This window comes from Eptesicus fuscus, chromosome 5, assembly GCF_027574615.1.
Source record: "Eptesicus fuscus isolate TK198812 chromosome 5, DD_ASM_mEF_20220401, whole genome shotgun sequence".
Taxonomy (NCBI): domain Eukaryota; kingdom Metazoa; phylum Chordata; class Mammalia; order Chiroptera; family Vespertilionidae; genus Eptesicus; species Eptesicus fuscus.
Window position 1 is genome coordinate 107493979 of NC_072477.1, and position 20991 is coordinate 107514969.

Sequence of the window (20991 nt, forward strand, 5' to 3'; positions counted from 1 at the left end):
TAGCAGCACAATTCACCATAGCTAAGATTTGGAAACAGCCTAAATGCCCATCAGCAGATGAGGGGATTAAAAAACTGGTACATCTACACAATGGAATACTATGCTGCAGTAAAAAAGAAGGAGTTCTTACCATTTGCAACAGCATGGATGGAACTGGAGAGCATTATGGTAAGTGAAATAAGCCAGGCAGAGAAAGACAAATACCACATGATCTCACTCATTTATGGAATATAATGAACAACATAAACTGATGAACAGGGACAGATCCAGAGGCAGAGAAGCATCGATCAGACTGCCAGACCTCAGAGGGAAGGTAGTGGAGGGTGGGGGAAAGGAGGAGAGATCAACCAAAGGACTTGTATGCATGAATATAAGCCTAACCAATGGACACGAACACCAGGGGGGTGAGAGCATGAGTGTGGGGGGTGGGGGTTAATGGAGGGATGAGGACACATATGTAATACCTTAATTAATAAAGAAATTTAAAAAAATAAAAAAATAAAATCTCCACACTCCTGTGACACCCTTTGCTGTGCAGACTTATTTTCCATTCCATCTCTGTCATTCTTCCCTCTTATCACCCCTTAAACAGTCTCTCTCTCTCTCTCTCTCTCTCTCTCTCTCTCTCTCTCTCTCTCTCCTTTAATGTCTTGTTTCCTATTCTCCTCCTCCTCTCTTGGTATGATTTTCACTCTCATCTCTGCTTGTCTAGAATTTGACCCACTCAAATACCAGCCGCTCTAGGAAGCCTAATGGCCTCTGCCCACACTTGCACAAAGCTTTTCTGGGTTCTTCCAGCCCAACTGCTGGCTCTCTCTGCTCACATTGGTCTCTAACTCCAGGCTTGTTTGCCATTTTATTTTTCTAACTAGAGGCCTGGTGCATGAAACTCGTGCACGGGGGAGGGGAGTGTCCCTCAGCCCAGCCTGCACCCTCTCGAATCTGGGACCCTTTGGGATCAGGCCTAAACAGGCGATCAGACATCCCTCTCACAATCCAGGACTGCTGGCTCCCAACCGCTCGCCTTCCTCTGCCTGATTGCCCCTAACCGCTTCTGCCTGCCAGCCTGATCACCCCCTAACCACTCCCCTGCCATCCTGGTCGATGCCTAACTGCTCCCCAGATGGCCCGATTGCCCCTAACTCCCTCCCCTGCCGGCCCGGTCACCCCTAACTGCCCTCCCTGCTGGCCTGATCACCCACAACTGCCCTCCCCTGCAAGCCTGGTCTCTCCAAATTGCCCTACCCTGCAGGCCTGGTCACCCCTAACTGCCCACAACTGCCCTCCCCTGCTAGCCATCTTGTGGTGGCCATCTTGTGTCCACATGGGGGCAGCCATCTTTGACCACTGGGGGTGGCCATCTTGTGTCTTGGAGTGACAGTCAATTTGCATATTACTCTTTTAATATATAGGCTAAAACTTTAAGTTCCTTGGACTCGGGGACATGTCTTATGCTCTCTCTGGTGAGAGGTTACTTTGAAGCTCTGTTGAAAATCCGTAGTTATCCATAACTGCATTGTTCAAAGAATTATGTAGTATCAAGTTTGTAGGGACCTCAAAGGTGATCCACTGCCACCGTACATCAGCTGATGGACTTCTGTCTTGGCCAAAAGCAGACAAATATGGCACTGTCTATAGCAGCATTTGCCAACCTTTCAGATCTCATGGACCACCAGCGGTCTGTGGACCACCGGTTGATGACCTCTGGTCTAGAGTGTTGTTCTAGAAGTAAATAGAAGAATGGGCATAGTGCCAACCAGGACAGATGTGTTGAGGGTTAGAAGTGTTTGAGTGTCTGACCCTGAACTGTGAGAACTTGGTACTCTATATGAAAGCCCACTCATGAATCAGATGAATTAGGACAAGGATCCTTCACTTCACCACTGGGATCCTTTATGTCCTTTAAAAATAAAATTGCGTGTGCAGAAATTCATTAACATGAAGCCTTTTCAGGCTTGTGTCGGTGGAGTAAGGGATAGTCACACAAGTACAGAGGTATATCCTGTTCAATTTGGCCCCACCCTCACCCTCACCCCCACCCTCCACCTCCATCCCTGGATATAAGGATAAATACTTCCAAAGAGAAAACAGCTAAACAAAGACTCTTGGGATGGGAAGAATGAAGCTTGGGTGACCCTGGAGCTGACTATGGCACTTACTGCTTGTTAAAATCAAGATTTCTGGGACTGTTTTGTTCCTGAGCATTAGGCCTGACTGTCTCTCTCACCTGCTCCTCTCAGTAGCTATGGTACAGGGAGGGTGAAATTCACTCAGGGGCTCCTCATTGAACATGCCCAGGGCCTCAGTGCAGCATCTGAGTCAGATGGTTTTGGCATTTTGAGTTGTCTGTTTTATATAGGAAAAAGTACCATGTCTCTCTCCTGTTCAGAACGGCTGAACACCAGAATGGCTGCAGAGAACAACAGAATGCATATTGGACGGACGGACGGATGGATGGATGGATGGATGGATGGATGGATGGATGCAAGAGAGAATGAAGGAAAGAGTAACTACCCAGGGTAAAGACTAACTCCCCATTGACAAAGTGGCCCCTGGGGCTGGGGTGAGATGCTGATTCAGGACCCATAATGACATTTCTCCTCATTTCCAGGCAGCAAGCCAATTCTGATGCCCTGGATTTCATAGACTGCCATCTAATCCAGTTAGAAGAGGAAGTAGAAGTAATGAAATCAAGGGAGAGGTCTCCAGAGGTGCCCCATCAGTTCTGAAAGCAGGGACACATGCTGAAAAAGTCCCCTCCCCCACAGCTTCTCCCTGACATCCACCCTGTGTGGCCCCAGCACCAGAGGGTCAACTCAGTGACTCAAAAGCTGACATTTACAGAACTGGGCATTCACCGGATACTTTTATGTGTATTCTGATGTTTGTCATGGATAATTCATCTAATTTCATTATCAGGATAAAATAAAAACGAGACTGACCCCAGTCCAGTCCCGTGCCTACCCCATCAGTTTCTGGTGGGTGGGTGTGTTCTGAAAAGCACAGCATCTATGGATTCTAGTCTATACTGCTCACTGCACTCCCTTCTGACCCTCAGCTGCTCTACCCAGAGGCCCTGTCAGACTCAGAGGTTCTGCACTGCTCTGCCCTCTCCATGGCTGGTCCTGGCCTATATCTGCTCCCACAGCTGTTTCATGCCAGCACCTCCCCACCTTACCCACCTCTGCAGGTCTCCTGCCCACATTTTCAATCAACTTTGTCAGGACCTATTGTGGCCTGGGGGTTGGGGGTAAGGTGGGTGGGTGGTTTTTGCAGAAAAGTCTTTAGACTTCCACATAGTATAGGCCCCACAGGCAAGGCCAGAGGCAGTTGCTCTTGGCATGTGAGGTAACTGGCACCAGGAAGGCCATAGTGCCTCACGAAGGGTCTAAATCCTCCCTAACGGTCCTTTACCTCGCCAGACTCCTCAGCTTTCACTGCCTTATTTTGGGGAGGGGATTGTGCCCTCTCTCCTTGTTTCTCATGGGAAAGGAGCTTGTTTAAGACTACAGGGAGGGGCCAGGCTGCTGGAAGTGGTGGGTCAGGGTAGAGGATGGGGGAAGGGGCAAGGCTAAAATGGGGGAGAGGGTGAAGCCGTGGGGCTAATTCTTCCTTATGTAGTCCCAGCCTTTCTTGGCTCTCCCCCTTTCCTCCAGATGGGGGCTGGAGTGGGGGCTGCTGGCCCACCCCACAAGCCTGCTTACTTGTTTTTCTACTTGGCAGGTCATACCCTGCCTATTGAGGCAGCTTGGGGCTGACAAGTGGCCTCTCACTCTGTGGCTCCATGGCTGCAGCACGTCCAGCTTCATTAGGGTTGTAACTGGAGACTTACTTTGAAAGCTCAAAGCAATGCATCGCCATGCACTGGCTCAGACTCGGAGCCCAGCCCACCACTCCTTGTGCTGCCACAGCAGCTGCCCCACATGACACGTGCCATGGTGGGGAGAAGACACCCCTTCCCTATGCCTCCCAGCCCTCACTGATGCCTGCAGGCGGGTCTGTTGAGACAGACCAGGCCAAGAGCATCACAAGCTCAAGGTTTTTTGGGTCACCTGTTTTCCCCTCCTCCACTTACATATTCTGCTTCTCTCCTATGCACTCCATCCCCCAGACCCCTGAACATGCAAAATGCAACAGTTTCAGCTCGCCCTGGCAATTACAGACTAGCCAGGTCGCAGCTGCTGTCCTTGCTGCTGAAAGTCCCCCTACTGGACTGGGGCCTCTCACCCCGCCCAGAGCCTTCCGCTGGAGTGCACTGCTCTTAATTCAATTAGCTGGTCCCGGATCCTCCCCCGGGAGCCTGGAGCGGAAACTGACAAATTCTGTTTAACAAAGACATTTTCCCCCACCCTGCCAGCTTTGGGTTCTGCCCGCCTGTATCCCCTCACCTCCCCCTCATTAGGTATCTAACAAAGTGCGTCCCAAGAAATCTACTTCCAATCGCTAGTAATTCAGGGGGCCTGATGCAATTTTCTCCATGATAAGGGTGTCTCGCCTGCTGGCAAATGCCATAATGAGCCCTGTACAGCGGCTCCACATCAGTCACTGCTTTGTCATTTCCTGTTGCTGAAGTTGTAGGTTCTTATCTCTTCAGCTGAAGGCGGGGCTCAGACAACAGCCCCCCTCCAGGAGGGCTTGCTGCCTCCCCTGCATATGGCAAGCCTCATTTATGGCATCCTGCATGGCCTTGCAGCTGAGTCTGTCAGCCAACCAAGCCATGATTCATTCTTTAGTAAATGATGTCAGAGGGTTAATCTAAAAGCCAGTTGTGGGATCAGGGGAGAGGAGTCAGTGATACGATTTAAACAAAATTCTGACAAGGATTCTAATCCTATATAATCCTATATAATAAAAGCATAATATGCAAATCAACCGAATGGCCAAACAGCCGAACAACCATCTGAACAACCATCCGGGACCATGCTATGACACCCACTGGTAGCAGGCCAGCCACGGCGGGTGCGATGTGATTGGTTGGGGCCCAGCCATTCCCCATGATCACCCTGCAGAGGGAGGCACAGGCCACTTACTGGTGGGCTGCGGCGGGTGGTGGGGCCTCTCTCTGTGAGGGAAGCCCGGTCTGGGTGCCGGCAGGAAGCCGGTGCCGGCAGCCAAGGGAAGGAAGGCCTACTCTTGCACAAATTTAGTGCATTGTGCCTCTAATCCTATATAATAAAAGGCCAGCCACCATGAGCGTAACGACCAGAACAACCAGAGACCAGAACCACGAAGGCCCCTCGCTGGGCTGGCCCCGCCCCAAGCAATCAGTTAGGGGCGATCAGGCAGGCAGGCAGAGTGGTTAGGGGTGATCAGGTAGGCAGGCCAGTGGTTAGGGGCTATCAGGTAGGCAGATGGCCCCTCACCAGGCTGGCCCCACCCCCCAGCAAAGAAAGAGGGAGGCCCAGGCCACCGGCAGCGACCCTGTGGCAGGTGTGCGGCTGGCCAGTGATCGCCCCGCAGAGGGAGGCCCAGGCCAGCCAAGCCATCGCACCCCAGCCTGCAGAGGGAGGCCACTGGTGGCAGGCGAGGGGGGTGTAGCGCTGAACAGATGGCAAGCAGTGGCAGCGGTGGGGGTGGGGCCAGCTGCCTGCAGCCGGGGGAAGGAAAGCCCTGATAGGCCCTGATCTCAGGCCAGGCCTAGGGACCCTACCAGAAGGGTCCCGGATTGTGAGAGGGTGCAGGCCAGGCTGAGGGACCACCCCCTCCCCCCCCCGAAATGCACAAATTTTCATGCACTGGGCCTCTAGTTTCCTTAGCCATCCTTGCATCCTGACTCAATATACTTCATCAGTGGGCTGGGAGTCACAGGCTCACATTCTTAAAGCATCACAGGGCCTGTGGTTGGTGAGGCGTTTGGGATAAACCTGCAGTATGACTCGGTCCAGCCCTGCTCACCCTGGTGTGGGAACTCAGGGCTCACACTGCTCTCAAGGCCAAAAAGCAGGTCTTTACTTTCTTCATCTCCTCCATAGCCCCCAGCTCAGGGCAGGGTACACTGGGAACTCCAGCAAGTCTGGTCTCTGGAGAGATGATTGTCTGTCTCTTTTCCATTTCTTCATTCCCTGAAAAATTGCTGTGAGACCAATGTGGTGCTGGTGACCTTTATCTTCAGCACTTGACAAGGCTTCCTGATGGCCTTACGGATGTGAATCTGGTGGGGTGGCTGTCAGAGGGGTGGGCAACAAGTGAGGGTTAGCAGGGCTCACTGTTCCCCTCCCTCAGGATCCCTGCCCTCATCCCTGAGTTCAGGCGCTTGTCAGCAACCTGGGTGGACAATGAATGTTAAGCACGCGCCTCACCAAGTATCTGTAAGACACTGTGCTGGGCACTCACACATGCTCCTCCTGTCAATTTTTACTACATTCCTGGCTGGTAGGAGTCAAAACCCCCTTCTTTAGATGAGGAAAGCAAAACTCTAAGATCAAGTGGAAGATCCAGGATTCAAACCCAGTTTGAAGGATGCACACTTTTTAGTACTCAAAGTGCCCTGACCACATCCACAGATGATACAAAGGTTGCGGTGGGGATGGAGGTGGGACCGTAAGTGTGATGCATGATAAAGTCAGGGTCCAGAATGATCGCAAGCCCAGACATGGCTGAGATGAAGAAGGTGAAACACAGCAGGGAAGAGAACCCTGCCCACGTTCAAAATCGGGCAGGAGAAGGTGAAGACGTGCCGCCTGACATTGGCCCACATGCCAGCCCGGACCCACAGGCCTTCAGTGGATCCCTGTGGTGCTGGTTAGCAATGAAGTGAATGACAGACTAGCTGTACCGAAGGGGAGGACGTGTTTGGAGAAAGGGGGTAATGGTCCTATTCTATCCTCCAATGTTGATCCAGCCCCGCATTTTGGGGGCAGTTTTAAAAGGGGTCTTTGTCAAGAGGAGACAGCCAGGAGGATGAGAAGCAGAAACCAAGTGGGACAAAAATCAGTCAGAGCAGTGGTCGGCAAACTCATTAGTCAACAGAGCCAAATATCAACAGTACAAGGACTGAAATTTCTTTTGAGAGCCAAATTTTTTAAACGTAAACCTCTTCTAACGCCACTTCTTCAAAATAGACTCGCCCAGGCCGTGGTATTTTGTGGAAGAGCCACACTCAAGGGGCCAAAGAGCCACATGTGGCTCACGAGCTGCAGTTTGCTGACCACGGGAGTCAGAGGAAGGAGAGCTGGCCAGGCTGGAGATGATATAACAAAGTTTGCAGGCAGCAGTAGAGCTGATGTGGGCCTGGGAGCTGACTTCTGTGGGGCTGGCCTCAGGAAAGAAAAGGTAGGGTCAGGGGAGGAACTGGAAAGAGAAAGAAGGAAGAGGTTTACAAGGGAGCTGACAGATGCCGGAAAGGGCTTCCTGGGAGGTAATGAACTTCCTGCAACAAGAAGTGAGCAAGTAGGTTCTGTAGAACCCTGTGCTTTGGAAGGAGTGTCAAACTCCCTCCCTGAGGTGGAGAGCATCAGGTGAGGAGTTGTATGCTAACCAAGGGACTGTGGGGGGACCAATATTTGTCCCCAAGGCATGGAGCACTACTGGGACGGGTTCGGGCATAGTGAACTCTGGAAAACCACAGGCTCTTGCCTCTTACCCACCATTCGCAGCTTCCTTTGAGATGACTTGGGCCTAGAATCTGAGCAGGTAGAAGAAAGAGGACCTGTGAGCTGGGGGAGAGCTGGGCCTGCTCCTGCTTTCTGCCATCTGGCCTGGGAGAGTGGAGGATAGGGGCTGTAGCAGTCTGGGGCAGAAGGGAAGATAGGCAGGGATGTTGTGAGGTTGTGTGTGTGTGGTGTGGGGGGGGGAGGGGCAGGGTCTCTTTCTCTGGATGCAGCATTGTCCTTATGGTAGTATTTTCAGAGTTGGCGTCTTGGGAGGAGGACAGACCAGCCAAGGAGGCTGCTATGCTAGCCCGGACACTGGGCCTTCCAGGCAGCTGTGCTGGTGAGGAGGTGGAGGCAAGCTTGTGTTGGGGCTTCTCAGAGAACCAGCCTATGGCTGTCCTGTGTGCTTTTCAACGAAATTCATGAAAATTCACCAATCAAAACCAGCAGCCTCTGTCCTGCCTATGCCCCCACTTGGGGCAGGTCTCCAGAGATAGTGTTGTAATCAGTGGTTTGAATTAAAACACCAGGGCAGCATGTATCAAAGCCCCACCTGCCCCTTTCTGTGAGGGGTCAGGGAGGGGGAGGGCAGACTGACTGTGGGAGCCACCCTTTCCCCCAAGGGTGGCAGCAGATTCCTCCTTTCCTCAAATGTATCCTCCCTGTGCCCAAAGCCATGGAGGCCTGTGGGTCTCAAGTCCCGCCAGCATCTCTCAGGGCCGTGGGCTACCTCTGCCTGGTGCCCTGGCTCCCGGCCTGGACAAGACTGGATCCCAAGCCCCAGCCCTAAGAGGGGGCCCAAATGACTGCATGGACTTGTCCTACCTCACGGGAGGCTGAAACCCCCACAACGAGCACCTGATGTGTGCATCCAGGCCCCAGTGCACATGGCTGGGCCTAGAAACCTGGTCAGGGTGAGCCTCACTTAAAAGAGGGTGTCTGTGAGCTGGAGGGCACCCAGGATGCTGTGGGGATTTGAAGCCAGTTCATTAGAAGAGGAGGCTGCTTAGCCTGGAGAAGCACAGACTCTCAGAGGAGCAGATCACCCTCTTCAAAGAGAAGAGGCCAACATCAGAGGGAGTGGAGGAGACCGAAGGCTTATTCCTGTATGTACATGCGGAGTAGCCATGGGCTCAGGGGCTCTTAGAGCACAGTGGGCCTCCAAGGCCACCCCTCCCCCCCGAATGTGCAATAAGGGAAGTTTCCTTTGTATCTATGCGTAGCTATACACCTTCATGTATATACACAGCTCTGGCTTGAGGCAGATCACTCGAAGCAGCAGGTCCCATAGAGAAGCCCCACTAGAGGAAAAGCTTAATCAGTCACCAGCACAACCAGCTTCAGGCACAATATCCCAAACCAGGAGACCACCGTTCTTGCCGTTCACGGAAATGGCTGGATGGCCGACCACGTCCCAGTGTCTCTCGAACCAGTGCACGAGGCTTGCTGGCAGTGCACTGCAGCCCCAGAGGGCAGTCAGTAGCCTGGTGCAGAGGGAGGGCCCTTGGAGGCAGGGCGGGCTCACGGGGGGTTGAGTGTTTCTATCAGTTGTAGCTACTAAGCCATGGCATGGGCTGCTTCTGGAGGTAGTGAGCTCCTGGCTGAGGCAGAGCAAGAGGAGAGACTGGGCTGACCACCCACAGTAGGTGTTGTCAGGAGATTGCTGTCCAGGGCGGGCTGTTGAGATTCCTCTGTGCCTAATCTGGAATAGACCCCAGTGCTCTTGTTCCTAGAGCTTTGAGAATGGGAGCAGTGGGTGGGGGGAGACTGTGTTCACCAAAGTGTCAATTCACCAGGATGGTCTGTGCTATCCTGTGGAGGCTGCCAGGAAAACAGGCTGTGTCCTCAAGCAGGAAGGCATGCATATTTTTTCCCTGAGTTATTTCCTCTCTACAGCACATCTAACCAGGAGCAAGGAGCTGCACCTGAGACAGGGTTGTTAGCCACTTGGACGCGGGGCTCTGAGGAGCCCGTTATCACAAGCCCCCCCCCCCCCCAGCTGGAGTGTCACATTTACTCCAGGACTGCCAGGCTGCAGGGATGGCTTTGGACAGGGTTTGATTCAAATGGTGGAAGAGTCAATGGTTCTGGTCCCACAGGCTGGAGCGCAGAGATGAAGGCCTGCAGTCCTATGTGTGAAAGTATCTGTGTGTCAGTTTGCATGTGTGTATGAGCATGCATATATGATTTAAATGTGTGCACCCTGGCAAAGGTGTGCATGCGCATTTGTACACATATGACTGTGCGGTTATTTGAATGCTATTGTGTGAGTGTATATGTGTGGAACTGCGTGAGTGAATTCTTGGCTGTAGAATCTGAATTTCCTCTGGTATTATTTTCCTGGTACACACCGATCTCCACCCTCTTTCTTTTTCTTTCTTCTCAGAAATCCATTACTGAAAGGTTTTTACCCACCTTCAGGGGGAGGGGGAGCGGGGGAAGGGAAAGCTAAAATCACAAGGCTCAGATCAAAACACTCAGCAGCTCAATGAATTCACAGCGTTTTCCCGCATGACTTGGAGGGATAATTTAGTGAGGTCGCCAGCTGGAAGGAAAGGGATTAATTCTGCACTTAGCACAGCTCCGGTGAATAATTCATCACCAAGATCTTTGTGCCCAGCCCCTGGGCAGCTGGGAAAGTGTCCTGCACACCTGCCTGTTGCCTGCCTGGATCCCCCAGTGCCTTGATCGCCTGATGCTCCTTTGGGTCCTCAGAGCACACTTGCCCCAGTGAAAGGGTAGGAGGTAGGGGGAGGTGAGGAAAGGGCTGCAGTGGCCCCTGGCAGACTCTGGACCCTGAGGATAAGGTGTGGAGCATTGAGCTCTAATTTGGGTAATCTGTGACATTTTCTCCAAGGACTGTCCTTCCCCTTTCTTGGTGTCTTTCGCTGCCTCTGTTCTCCCCTCTCAGTACCTCTGGCTCGGGTTTGGGAGGGGGTATGTCAGCTACCTAACAAACTCTCTCACCAGGAATTAGAGGATGCTCTAGAAGGCAATGTAGAACGTTGCACAGCAGGGAGTGCTGATAGGAGGTCTCAGACACTCACCAGAGGCCCTGTGGGAGACACCTGCAGGCTGGTACGTTCCTGGATGTGCCCTAGAAGGGACAGTGGACAGATTCCAGCAGGTGACTGCAAGGTGCACTGGGGCCAAATGACGGATCCAGTCGGGACTCAGAGCCCAGATATAATTGGCTAGAGAAAGAGACTCATCCGTCAGGCAGGGCTCAGCCCCTGGTATTTTCCATTTGGACCAACCCAGCTGTGGTAGGCAGCATTCCTACAATGGGCCCTCAAGAGTCCACACACTAATTCCCAGAACCTGTGAGCATGTTGAGCTGTCACTCTTGTGCTTATGTTATATGGCACCGTGCACCATAAGATGGGAATGTTATCAGAGTGGGCATAACCTTTTCACATGACCCCTCGAAAAGCAGAACATTTTCTCTATCTGCTGACAGAAGAGGAATCCAGAGTTTGGAAGTTTAGGGGGATTTAGCATGCCGCTGTGTAGAGAGCGCCTGGGAAGGCACACGGGCATTTCTTTAATTATTGTCAGCTGAACCCGGTGGTGCAGGCAAAGCCACGTCCTGGAAACACGCTTTGCCAAAAGGCAGCAGTGTTCTCAGCTTGACCTTCATTTCTGCCCAGGTGCCGGAGTGGGTTTTATTATGTAAATCCAGCCAAGCACCGGAATGAATAGGACTCAGGCCCACCCAAGAACGCGAATAATCTCCTTTGTCTTTACTTTTAGTAAAACTTCCTGGTATTTGGGGAATAAAATAAACACGCTGTATCGGCTCTGCGTCACTGTTCCTGTCCCTGTCCATGTCAGAGGACAGTGGTCCCACCCGGCCCCAGCTTTTCCCTTCTATCTCTGTGTCTGTCTCTTTCATTTTCTCAATCCCCAGCTGCCTCTACTCAAGAACCAGACCACTCTCCAGCCGTGCTGGACGTGGAAAAGAGAGAACCCTCCATACTCCTGGCTTGAAGATGGAGGAGGCCATTGTGAGAAAGAACGTGGGCAGCCTTCAGGAGTTGAGAGAGGCCCCTGGCTGACAGCCAGCAAGGAAACCGGGACCTCAGTCCTACAACTGCCAGGAACTGGGTTCTGATGAGGCTAGGAGCTCAGTCTTCCCATCGCCTCCAGAAAGGAGCTCGACCCTGCCAGCATTCAGATCTCAGCCATGTTGTGTAGGTCTGCCTACTGCAGAGTCTGAGCTCATCCGTGGGTGTTTTTTAAACTGCTGAGTTTGTTACAAGCTACAGAAGCTGATGTTCTAGTTCACCCTGTGGAACCTCAAGCCCAGTGAGCCAGGCTTGGCTTAGACCAGGTTAGAGGCTAACTCCCAGGCTTTCTCCTCCAACTCTCCTCTTTCTAACTAAGCGTTCTCTCTGGTTTTCTGGAGCCTCAAGTCACCCTTAGACGTTTCCATCCAAAGCAGCAGTTCCCTCCTCCCTGAAGCCCTGACCCCAGCCCTGAACAAGGCCAGCAATTGTGAAGGAGGCTGGAACGCACCGAGGGGCTACTGGGGGAGGCACAGGCTTCCAGCCCCCGACTTCCCCTGACCTTCAGCCTCACCTCAGAGGAAAGCAGCTGAAAGGAGAGATCCACCGTGGGGGCCTCGCCACTCACGGTTTTCAGCTTGGTGTCCTAGAGAGAAGAAGGGAGCAGTCAGACCATGATGTCCAGGGCAGCTCTGCCTCTGCTGAGCCCGCTCTTCTGATTACTCAGGAAGGTGGCTGCTGAGGGCTAGACCTCCTTCCTTACTCAACCTCACCACCCTGTACACCCTTCCCCACTCCACTGGAGACCTGAATGGCACCTTCAGACTTGCCTCCTGGTGAGTAGGGAAGGTCTATTATGACCGCATGGCCAGAAGTATTTTAGTGAAAAAAGTGGCACAGAAGTAGACAATGATGATAATAATGTATTAATTCTTATTGAGAACTTATTCTGTTCTAAGTGCTTTATGGGCATTTCCCCCAAAATCTCACAGCAAACCTATGAAAAAAGTATTATTACTATGAACCCATTTTACAGACAAGGAAACTGAGGCGCTGAGACTTTAAGTAATTTTCCCACAGTCATGTAAGCTGGTAAGTGGTAGGGCCAGAATTTGAACCCAGTTAGTCTGGCTCTTGAGTTTGAGCTCTCGATTCTTATTAAACAGAGAGACTGTATACAAACAGGCTCCCATTTTAGAGTTGGGCACTCTGAGATTTAGAGAGGTCAAGTGACTTGGCCCAGCTTCTACCGTGAGGACTAGGGCAAGTCAGGATTTGAACTCAGGTCTCGCCGGATAGAGGCCTGAGCTCTGGTTGCTATCCCATGGAGCATCCCTGTACTTCTCCCCAAGTTGCTCTGGGGCAATTTCATCACAAGCCCAAGGGCAAGATGGACTTCCAGTGTTTGTGGATACTCCTCACACCTGACAGCGATCAGCTTCAAGGATGGGGGGCCCTGCCGGAAGCTGCCGGAGAAGCCAGACTCGCCTGTGTTGGTGAGGCAGGGAGGAGCAAGGCGGGGCAGGGTGGGACCGGGTGGACTTGCCAGGCGGCAAACTCACGGTGATGGGGAGCTTCTCTATTCGCAAGCCATTCAGGCCTTTCCCTCCCGGCATCTTGGGGTACAAATGGCTCTTTAATGGCAGCACGGAGACTCCCAGGGGCTTGCTGAAGGTCCACGGCTCACCGCCTTTCACTGTGGTGGGGGAGGACAGGCTGAGGCTCCCAACAAAGGCCCCCTCAGGCTTTTCAGGGCCCAGCCCCACCTGGGCCCCATCCTTTGGTGCCCAACCCTCCCATCCCTCACCACCCACCTCCTGGCATTTGCCCACAAATATCCTCCTCCTTCTCTGCTCTTCAGGGCTTACTGAGTTCAAGGCCAGCTCTAAGCATATTCCTGCCTCTCGGTATTGATATGTATCTCTCTTGTCCCTGATTCTGGGGGCTTCAGTCTTATAGTGTGGACTGAAGATGGTGGATCGGCTCTTCTCGGAATCGGTCTCCTCCCCACTCCCCAGGATGTGAGTCCTGAGGCCCCCACCTCCACCCACCTCACTGATAAGTGCATGGGGAGGGGTGGTGGTGCAATAAAACCTCAGGGACCCAGTATGGGAATAGGGCCCGTACCCCAGAGCTGCAATTTAGACAAGGAGGGCAGCCTGGCGCTCCGCTGCCTGCTGTGTGCACTGGGAGGTGGCCCTGGGACCGCCCCTGCAGGAGGCAGCGGCAGGATGGTCTGAAAACCCTGTCACACGTGCGCCCTTACTTGAAGTCGAGGTGTAGTACTCCAGCACCAAGGCGGTGTCTTCTGAGAAGTTGGTGGCTCCATCTCGGCCTTGGAAGAGGAAGGACTGATTCCACAGGGGCAGCTCCGGGGGTCCCCCGGGCTTAGACAGCTGAAAGGAGAAGGTGGGAGCAGGTGATGGGCCATAGCTTCTCCCCAAGCAAGGGATGTCCGAATATCGGGTCTGTGCATGTCTCTATATGCCACAAACCTTTGTCTCCATTATAAAAGCAACACACACTTAATGAATACACTTGGGAAAATATAGAAAAGTAGAAAGATTAAAAATCCCTAAGTTCCTATACTAAAGACAACTGTTCACAGACAGTACATTTTTCTAGTCTTTTCCTATGCCTCTTTCGTATATGATTGCTATTCTAACATCCCATTTTGTAAATTTACCATGAAAACCTAAACATGTCCACAATCAGAAGTAACATTTATCACCCAGAGTTGGCTATTCTGTCATGTCCAAGTGCCCTGGTCTCTCCCTTCCTATTTTTCCTGTAATAACATGCATCTCTCCGTATCTCAAATGGTGTCCTTAGTACCGAAAACAGACATTTGAGTTAAAGAAATTCCTTATGGGTAGGCTGCTTTCCTAAAGAGTTGCACCAGCGTTCACACCCATGGCTGCTGGTATCAGAAATGCCAAGTCAGACGTGACCTCTACCCTGTCACAGCCCCTCTCTGTCCCACACGGGCTCCCCAGCTCCTCGCAGAGGCCACGCCAGTTCTTCAAGGACTTTCAGGGGGTTTGATGACACATTAATGCAGCAGCTCGTGTACCATTGAAACAATGAGACAAGACAGCATTCCCAAATAAGGGTCTGCGACGTCTGGGTGGTCCGAAAAGCCACTGGTAGGAAGAGGAACCATGGAAGGCTCTGAAGGAGGACGGACAGGGCAACGGAGACAGGAAGGTCTCTGGGCGGGAAAACAGCCCAGCAAAAACGTGCGGTGGCTGGGGTGGAGGCGCCGGAACAGTAGGGGACTCCAGGTGGAGGAGGCCCAGAACGGGGGGAGTGGGGACGGAGACATGGGGTGTCACCCTGTAACCCCAGCAGGCTGTCCTGCACACCCCAGCACAGGGCGGCCATTGGTGCACTCCCTCCTGGTCTTGCCTCTGGCCCAGCCAGGGCTGTCGGCATCAGTGGCGGAGGCCCCACCTCCCATTCCCGCTGGAATCAGTCATCACTGGAAAGGTCAACGCAAATGCCCCGCCGCTTCAGGGGCTATTGATGGAGGATCGCAAAACGTCAGAGGGTCTGCTCCCCGCGGTGGCAGGACGCTGATGCCTGCTCCAGCGCTGAGGCTCAGCTGGGGGTTCAGCGGTGTCTGCCCTGTCCCTCCCCCGGGGAGGCGGGTTGTAGGCGCTCCCGGGGCCTGAACACAGGCAGTGGCCGAGGGGACGGCAGTCTCCTGCGGCAGGCGGGGGACAGCAGGCGGGGGACGGCGCCCTCACCGCTTGGCCGTGAGGCCAGGTGGAGGAGCTGCTGTAGGTTCACTGGCACTTGGAAGTGACCTTTCAGGTTTGATTGCCAAACCGTGCCATCCCAAAGCCCCCCCCCTCCTGGGTGCCAGAGGGCATCCACATAGCCTGGACCACCTGCCAGGCTCTGGGCACTCAGGGACCTGGACTCAGTCCCCCGCTGCCCTATCCCTTGCTTCCCCCGGGGAGAGGGGTGTTGAATGGATGCTGATGCCCTCTCTGTGGCCTAGTCCCGTGTCAAATGAAGTCTACAAAGCCAGGAGGGGTGTCTGCCTGCCCAGTATGGACAGCTCCTTCCCTGGATGGTTTCACACAATGAGGCCCCAGAAAAGATCCCTTCAGACTGAGAATGGGGGGGGGCGGGGTCAGCCTCTCCTGTGTGTGCAGTGGGCAGGGGGTGGGGTGGGGGGCAAGGAATCCAGGTTAGACCACCTTCAGGTCTAATGCTGGGACCCCGTGAAGGTGCTGGGGGCGTGTGTGCTGGGCAGGGGCGGCAGGAGGATGGGGGGGGTGTGGAGAAGTGGGGGAGCCAATTCCTGCAGGTGCTAACAGGGAAGACCATGGGGCGATGGAATTAAGGAATGTGATTAATCTTCATTGTGATCTCCAGCAAAGCCTTTAACCTCCACCCCTGAGGCAGACTTGCCTTCCTTGGAGACAGAGTCTTCATTACGTGGCCCGTGGTCGCTCCTTCCATTTCCCAGGGCACCCCACACCCACACCCACACCCACACCACACCCACACCCACACCCACACCCACACCCACACCACACCCACACCCACACCCACACCCACACCCACCCACCCCACCCCCACCACCCACACCCACACACACCCACACCCACACCCACACCCACACCCACACTCACACTTACACCCACACCACACCCACACCCACACTTACACCCACACCCACACCCACACTCACACTTACACCCACACCACACCCACACCCACACCCACACCCACACCCACACCACACCCACACCCACACTTACACCCACACCCACACCCACACTCACACTTACACCCACACCACACCCACCCCCACACCCACACCCACACCCACACCCACACTCACACCCACACCCACACCCACACCCACACTTACACCCACACCCACACCCACACCCACACCCACACCACAGCCACACCCACACCCACACCCACACCCACACCCACACTCACACACCCACACCACACCCACACCCACACTTACACCCACACCACAGCCACACCCACACCCACACCCACACCCACACCCACACCCACACTCACACTTACACCCACACCACACCCACACCCACACTTACACCCACACCACAGCCACACCCACACCCACACCCACACCCACACTCACACTTACACCCACACCACACCCACACCCACACTTACACCCACACCCACACCCACACTCACACACCCACACCACACCCACACCCACACCCACACCCACACCCACACCACACCCACACCCACACTTACACCCACACCACACCCACACCCACACCCACACTCACACCCACACCCACACCCACACTCACACTTACACCCACACCACACCCACACCCACACCCACACCCACACCACACCCACACCCACACTTACACCCACACCACACCCACACCCACACCCACACTCACACCCACACCCACACCCACACCCACACACACACCCACACCCACACCCCCACCACACACACACCCACACCCACAAACACCAACACCACACCCACAACCACACTCACACCCACACCCACACCCACACCCACACCCCCACCCACACCCACACCCCCACCCACACCCCCACTCACACTTACACCCACACCACACCCACACCCACACCCACACCCACACCACACCCACACCCACACTTACACCCACACCACACCCACACCCACACCCACACCCACACTCACATCCAAACCCACACTTACACCCACACCACACCCACACCCACACCCACACCCACACTCACACCCACACCCACACCCACACCAACACCCACACTCACACCCACACTCACACCCACACCCACACCACACCCACACCCACACCCACACCCACACCCAGACCCACACCCACACTCACACACCCACACCACACCCACACCCACACCCACACCCACACCACACCCACCCCCACACCCACACCCACACCCACACCCACACCCACACCCACACTCACACACCCACATCACACCCACACCCACACCCACACCCACACTCACACTTACACCCACACCACACCCACACTCACACCCACACCCACACCCACACCCACACCCACACTTACACCCACACCCACACCCACACCCACACCCACACTTACACCCACACTCACACTTACACCCACACCACACCCACACCCACACCCACACTCACACCCACACCCACACCCACACCCACACTTACACCCACACCCACACCCACACTTACACCCACACTCACACTTACACCCACACCACACCCACACTTACACCCACACCACAGCCACACCCACACCCAAACCCACACCCACACCCACACTCACACTTACACCCACACCACACCCACACCCACACCCACACTCACACTTAAACCCACACCACACCCACATCACACCCACACCCACACCCACACCCACACCCACACTTACACCCACACCCACACCCACACCCACACTTACACCCACACCACAGCCACACCCACACCCAAACCCACACCCACACCCACACTCACACTTACACCCACACCACACCCACACCCACACCCACACCCACACTCACACTTACACCCACACCACACCCACACTCACACCCACACCCACACCCACACCCACACCCACACTTACACCCACACCCACACCCACACTTACACCCACACTCACACACCCACACCACACCCACACCCACACCCACACTCACACCCACACCCACACCCACACCCACACTTACACCCACACCCACACCCACACTTACACCCACACTCACACTTACACCCACACCACACCCACACTTACACCCACACCACAGCCACACCCACACCCACACTTACACCCACACCCACACCCACACTTACACCCACACTCACACTTACACCCACACCCACACCCACACTCACACTTACACCCACACCACACCCACACCCACACTTACACCCACACCACACCCACACCCACACTCACACTTACACCCACACCACACCCACACCCACACCCACACTCACACCCACACCCACACCCACAGCCACACCCACACCCACACCCACACCCACACCCACACCCACACCCACACTCACACTTACACCCACACCACACCCACACCCACACTTACACCCACACCACAGCCACAGCCACAGCCACACCCACACCCACACCCACACTCACACTTACACCCACACCACACCCACACCCACACTTACACCCACACCCACACCCACACTCACACTTACACCCACACCCACACCCACACCCACACTCACACTTACACCCACACCACACCCACACCCACACCCACACCCACACTCACACTTACACCCACACCCACACTCACACCCACACCCACACTCACACTTACACCCACACCACACCCACACTCACACCCACACCCACACCCACACCCACACCCACACCCACACTCACACCCACACCCACACCCACACTTACACCCACACCCACACCCACACTTACACCCACACTCACACTTACACCCACACCACACCCACACCCACACTTACACCCACACCCACACCCACACCCACACTCACACTTACACCCACACCACACCCACAGCCACAGCCACACCCACACCCACACCCACACTCACACTTACACCCACACCACACCCACACTCACACCCACACCCACACCCACACCACACCCACACCACACCCACACCCACACCCACACCCACACCCACACTCACACCACACCCACACCCACACCACACCCACACCACACCCACACCCACACCCACACCCACACCCACACTCACACTTACACCCACACCACACCCACACTCACACCCACACCCACACCCACACCACACCCACACCCACACTCACACTTACACCCACACCACACCCACACCCACACCCACACCCACACTCACACTTACACCCACACCACACCCACACTCACACCCACACCCACACCCACACCCACACCCACACCCACACTCACACTTACACCCACACCACACCCACACCCACACCCACACCCACACTCACACTTACACCCACACCACACCCACACCCACACCCACACCCACACCCACACCCACACCACACCCACACGCACACCCACACCCACACCCACACTCACACTTACACCCACACCACACCCACATCCACACTCACTCTTACACCCACACCACACCCACACCCACACCCACACCCACACTCACACTTACACCCACACCCACACCCACACCCACACCCACACCCACACCACACCCACACCACACCCACACCACACCCACACCACACCCACACCCACACCCACACTCACACACCCCCACCACACCCACACTCACACCCACACCCACACCCACACCCACACCACACCCACACCCACACCCACACCCACACCCACACCCACACCCACACCCACACCCACACTTACACCCACACCACACCCACACCCACACCCACACCCTCACCCACACCCTCACCCACACCCTCACCCACACCCACACCCACACCAACACCCACACCCACACTCACACCCACACCCACACCCACACCCACACCACACCCACACCCACACCCACACCCACACCCACACTCACACTTACACCCACACCCACACCCACACTTACACCCACACCCACACTCACACTTACACCCACACCACACCCACACCCACACCCACACCCACACCCACACTCACACTTACACCCACACCACACCCACACCCACACCAACACCCACACTCACACCCACACCCACACCCACACTCACACCCACACCCACACTCACACTCACACCCACACCACACCCACACCCACACCCACACCCACACTCACACTTACACCCACACCCACACCCCCACCAACACCCACACCACACCCACACCCACACCCACACCCACACCCACACTCACACTTACACCCACACCACACCCACACGCACACTTACACCCACACCCACACCACACCCACACCACACCCACACCCACACCCACACCCACACTCACACTTACACCCACACCACACCCACACCCACACTTACACCCACACCACACCCACACTCACACTTACACCCACACCACACCCACACTCACACCCACACCCACACCCACACCCACACCACACCAACACCACACCCACACCACACCCACACCACACCCACACCCACACCCACACTCACACTTACACCCACACCACACCCACACTCACACCACACCCACACCCACACCACACCCACACCCACACCCACACCCATACCCACACCTACACCCACACCCACACTTACACCCACACCCACAGCCACACCCACACCCACACCCACACCCACACCACACCCACACCCACACCCACACTTACACCCACACCCACACCCACACTCACACCCACACCCACACCCACACCCACACCCACACCCACACCACACCCACACTCACACCCACACCCACACC

The 20991-nt window shown here is 55.0% G+C and overlaps 1 protein-coding gene across 3 annotated transcripts in view; it reads right to left on the reverse strand.

Annotated features, from left to right (window-relative positions):
* Positions 1-20991, reverse strand: part of CCDC33 (coiled-coil domain containing 33) — a 98962-nt gene that overhangs the window by 41273 nt on the left and 36698 nt on the right. For all 3 annotated transcript variants that reach the window (XM_028133396.2, XM_054715626.1, XM_054715628.1), the window contains 3 exons: positions 13866-13995; positions 13162-13295; positions 12174-12245 (listed from right to left, as the gene is read on the reverse strand). In XM_028133396.2, coding sequence (XP_027989197.2) covers positions 12174-12245; positions 13162-13295; positions 13866-13995 — 336 coding nt within the window. The remainder of the gene's footprint in view (positions 1-12173; positions 12246-13161; positions 13296-13865; positions 13996-20991) is intronic.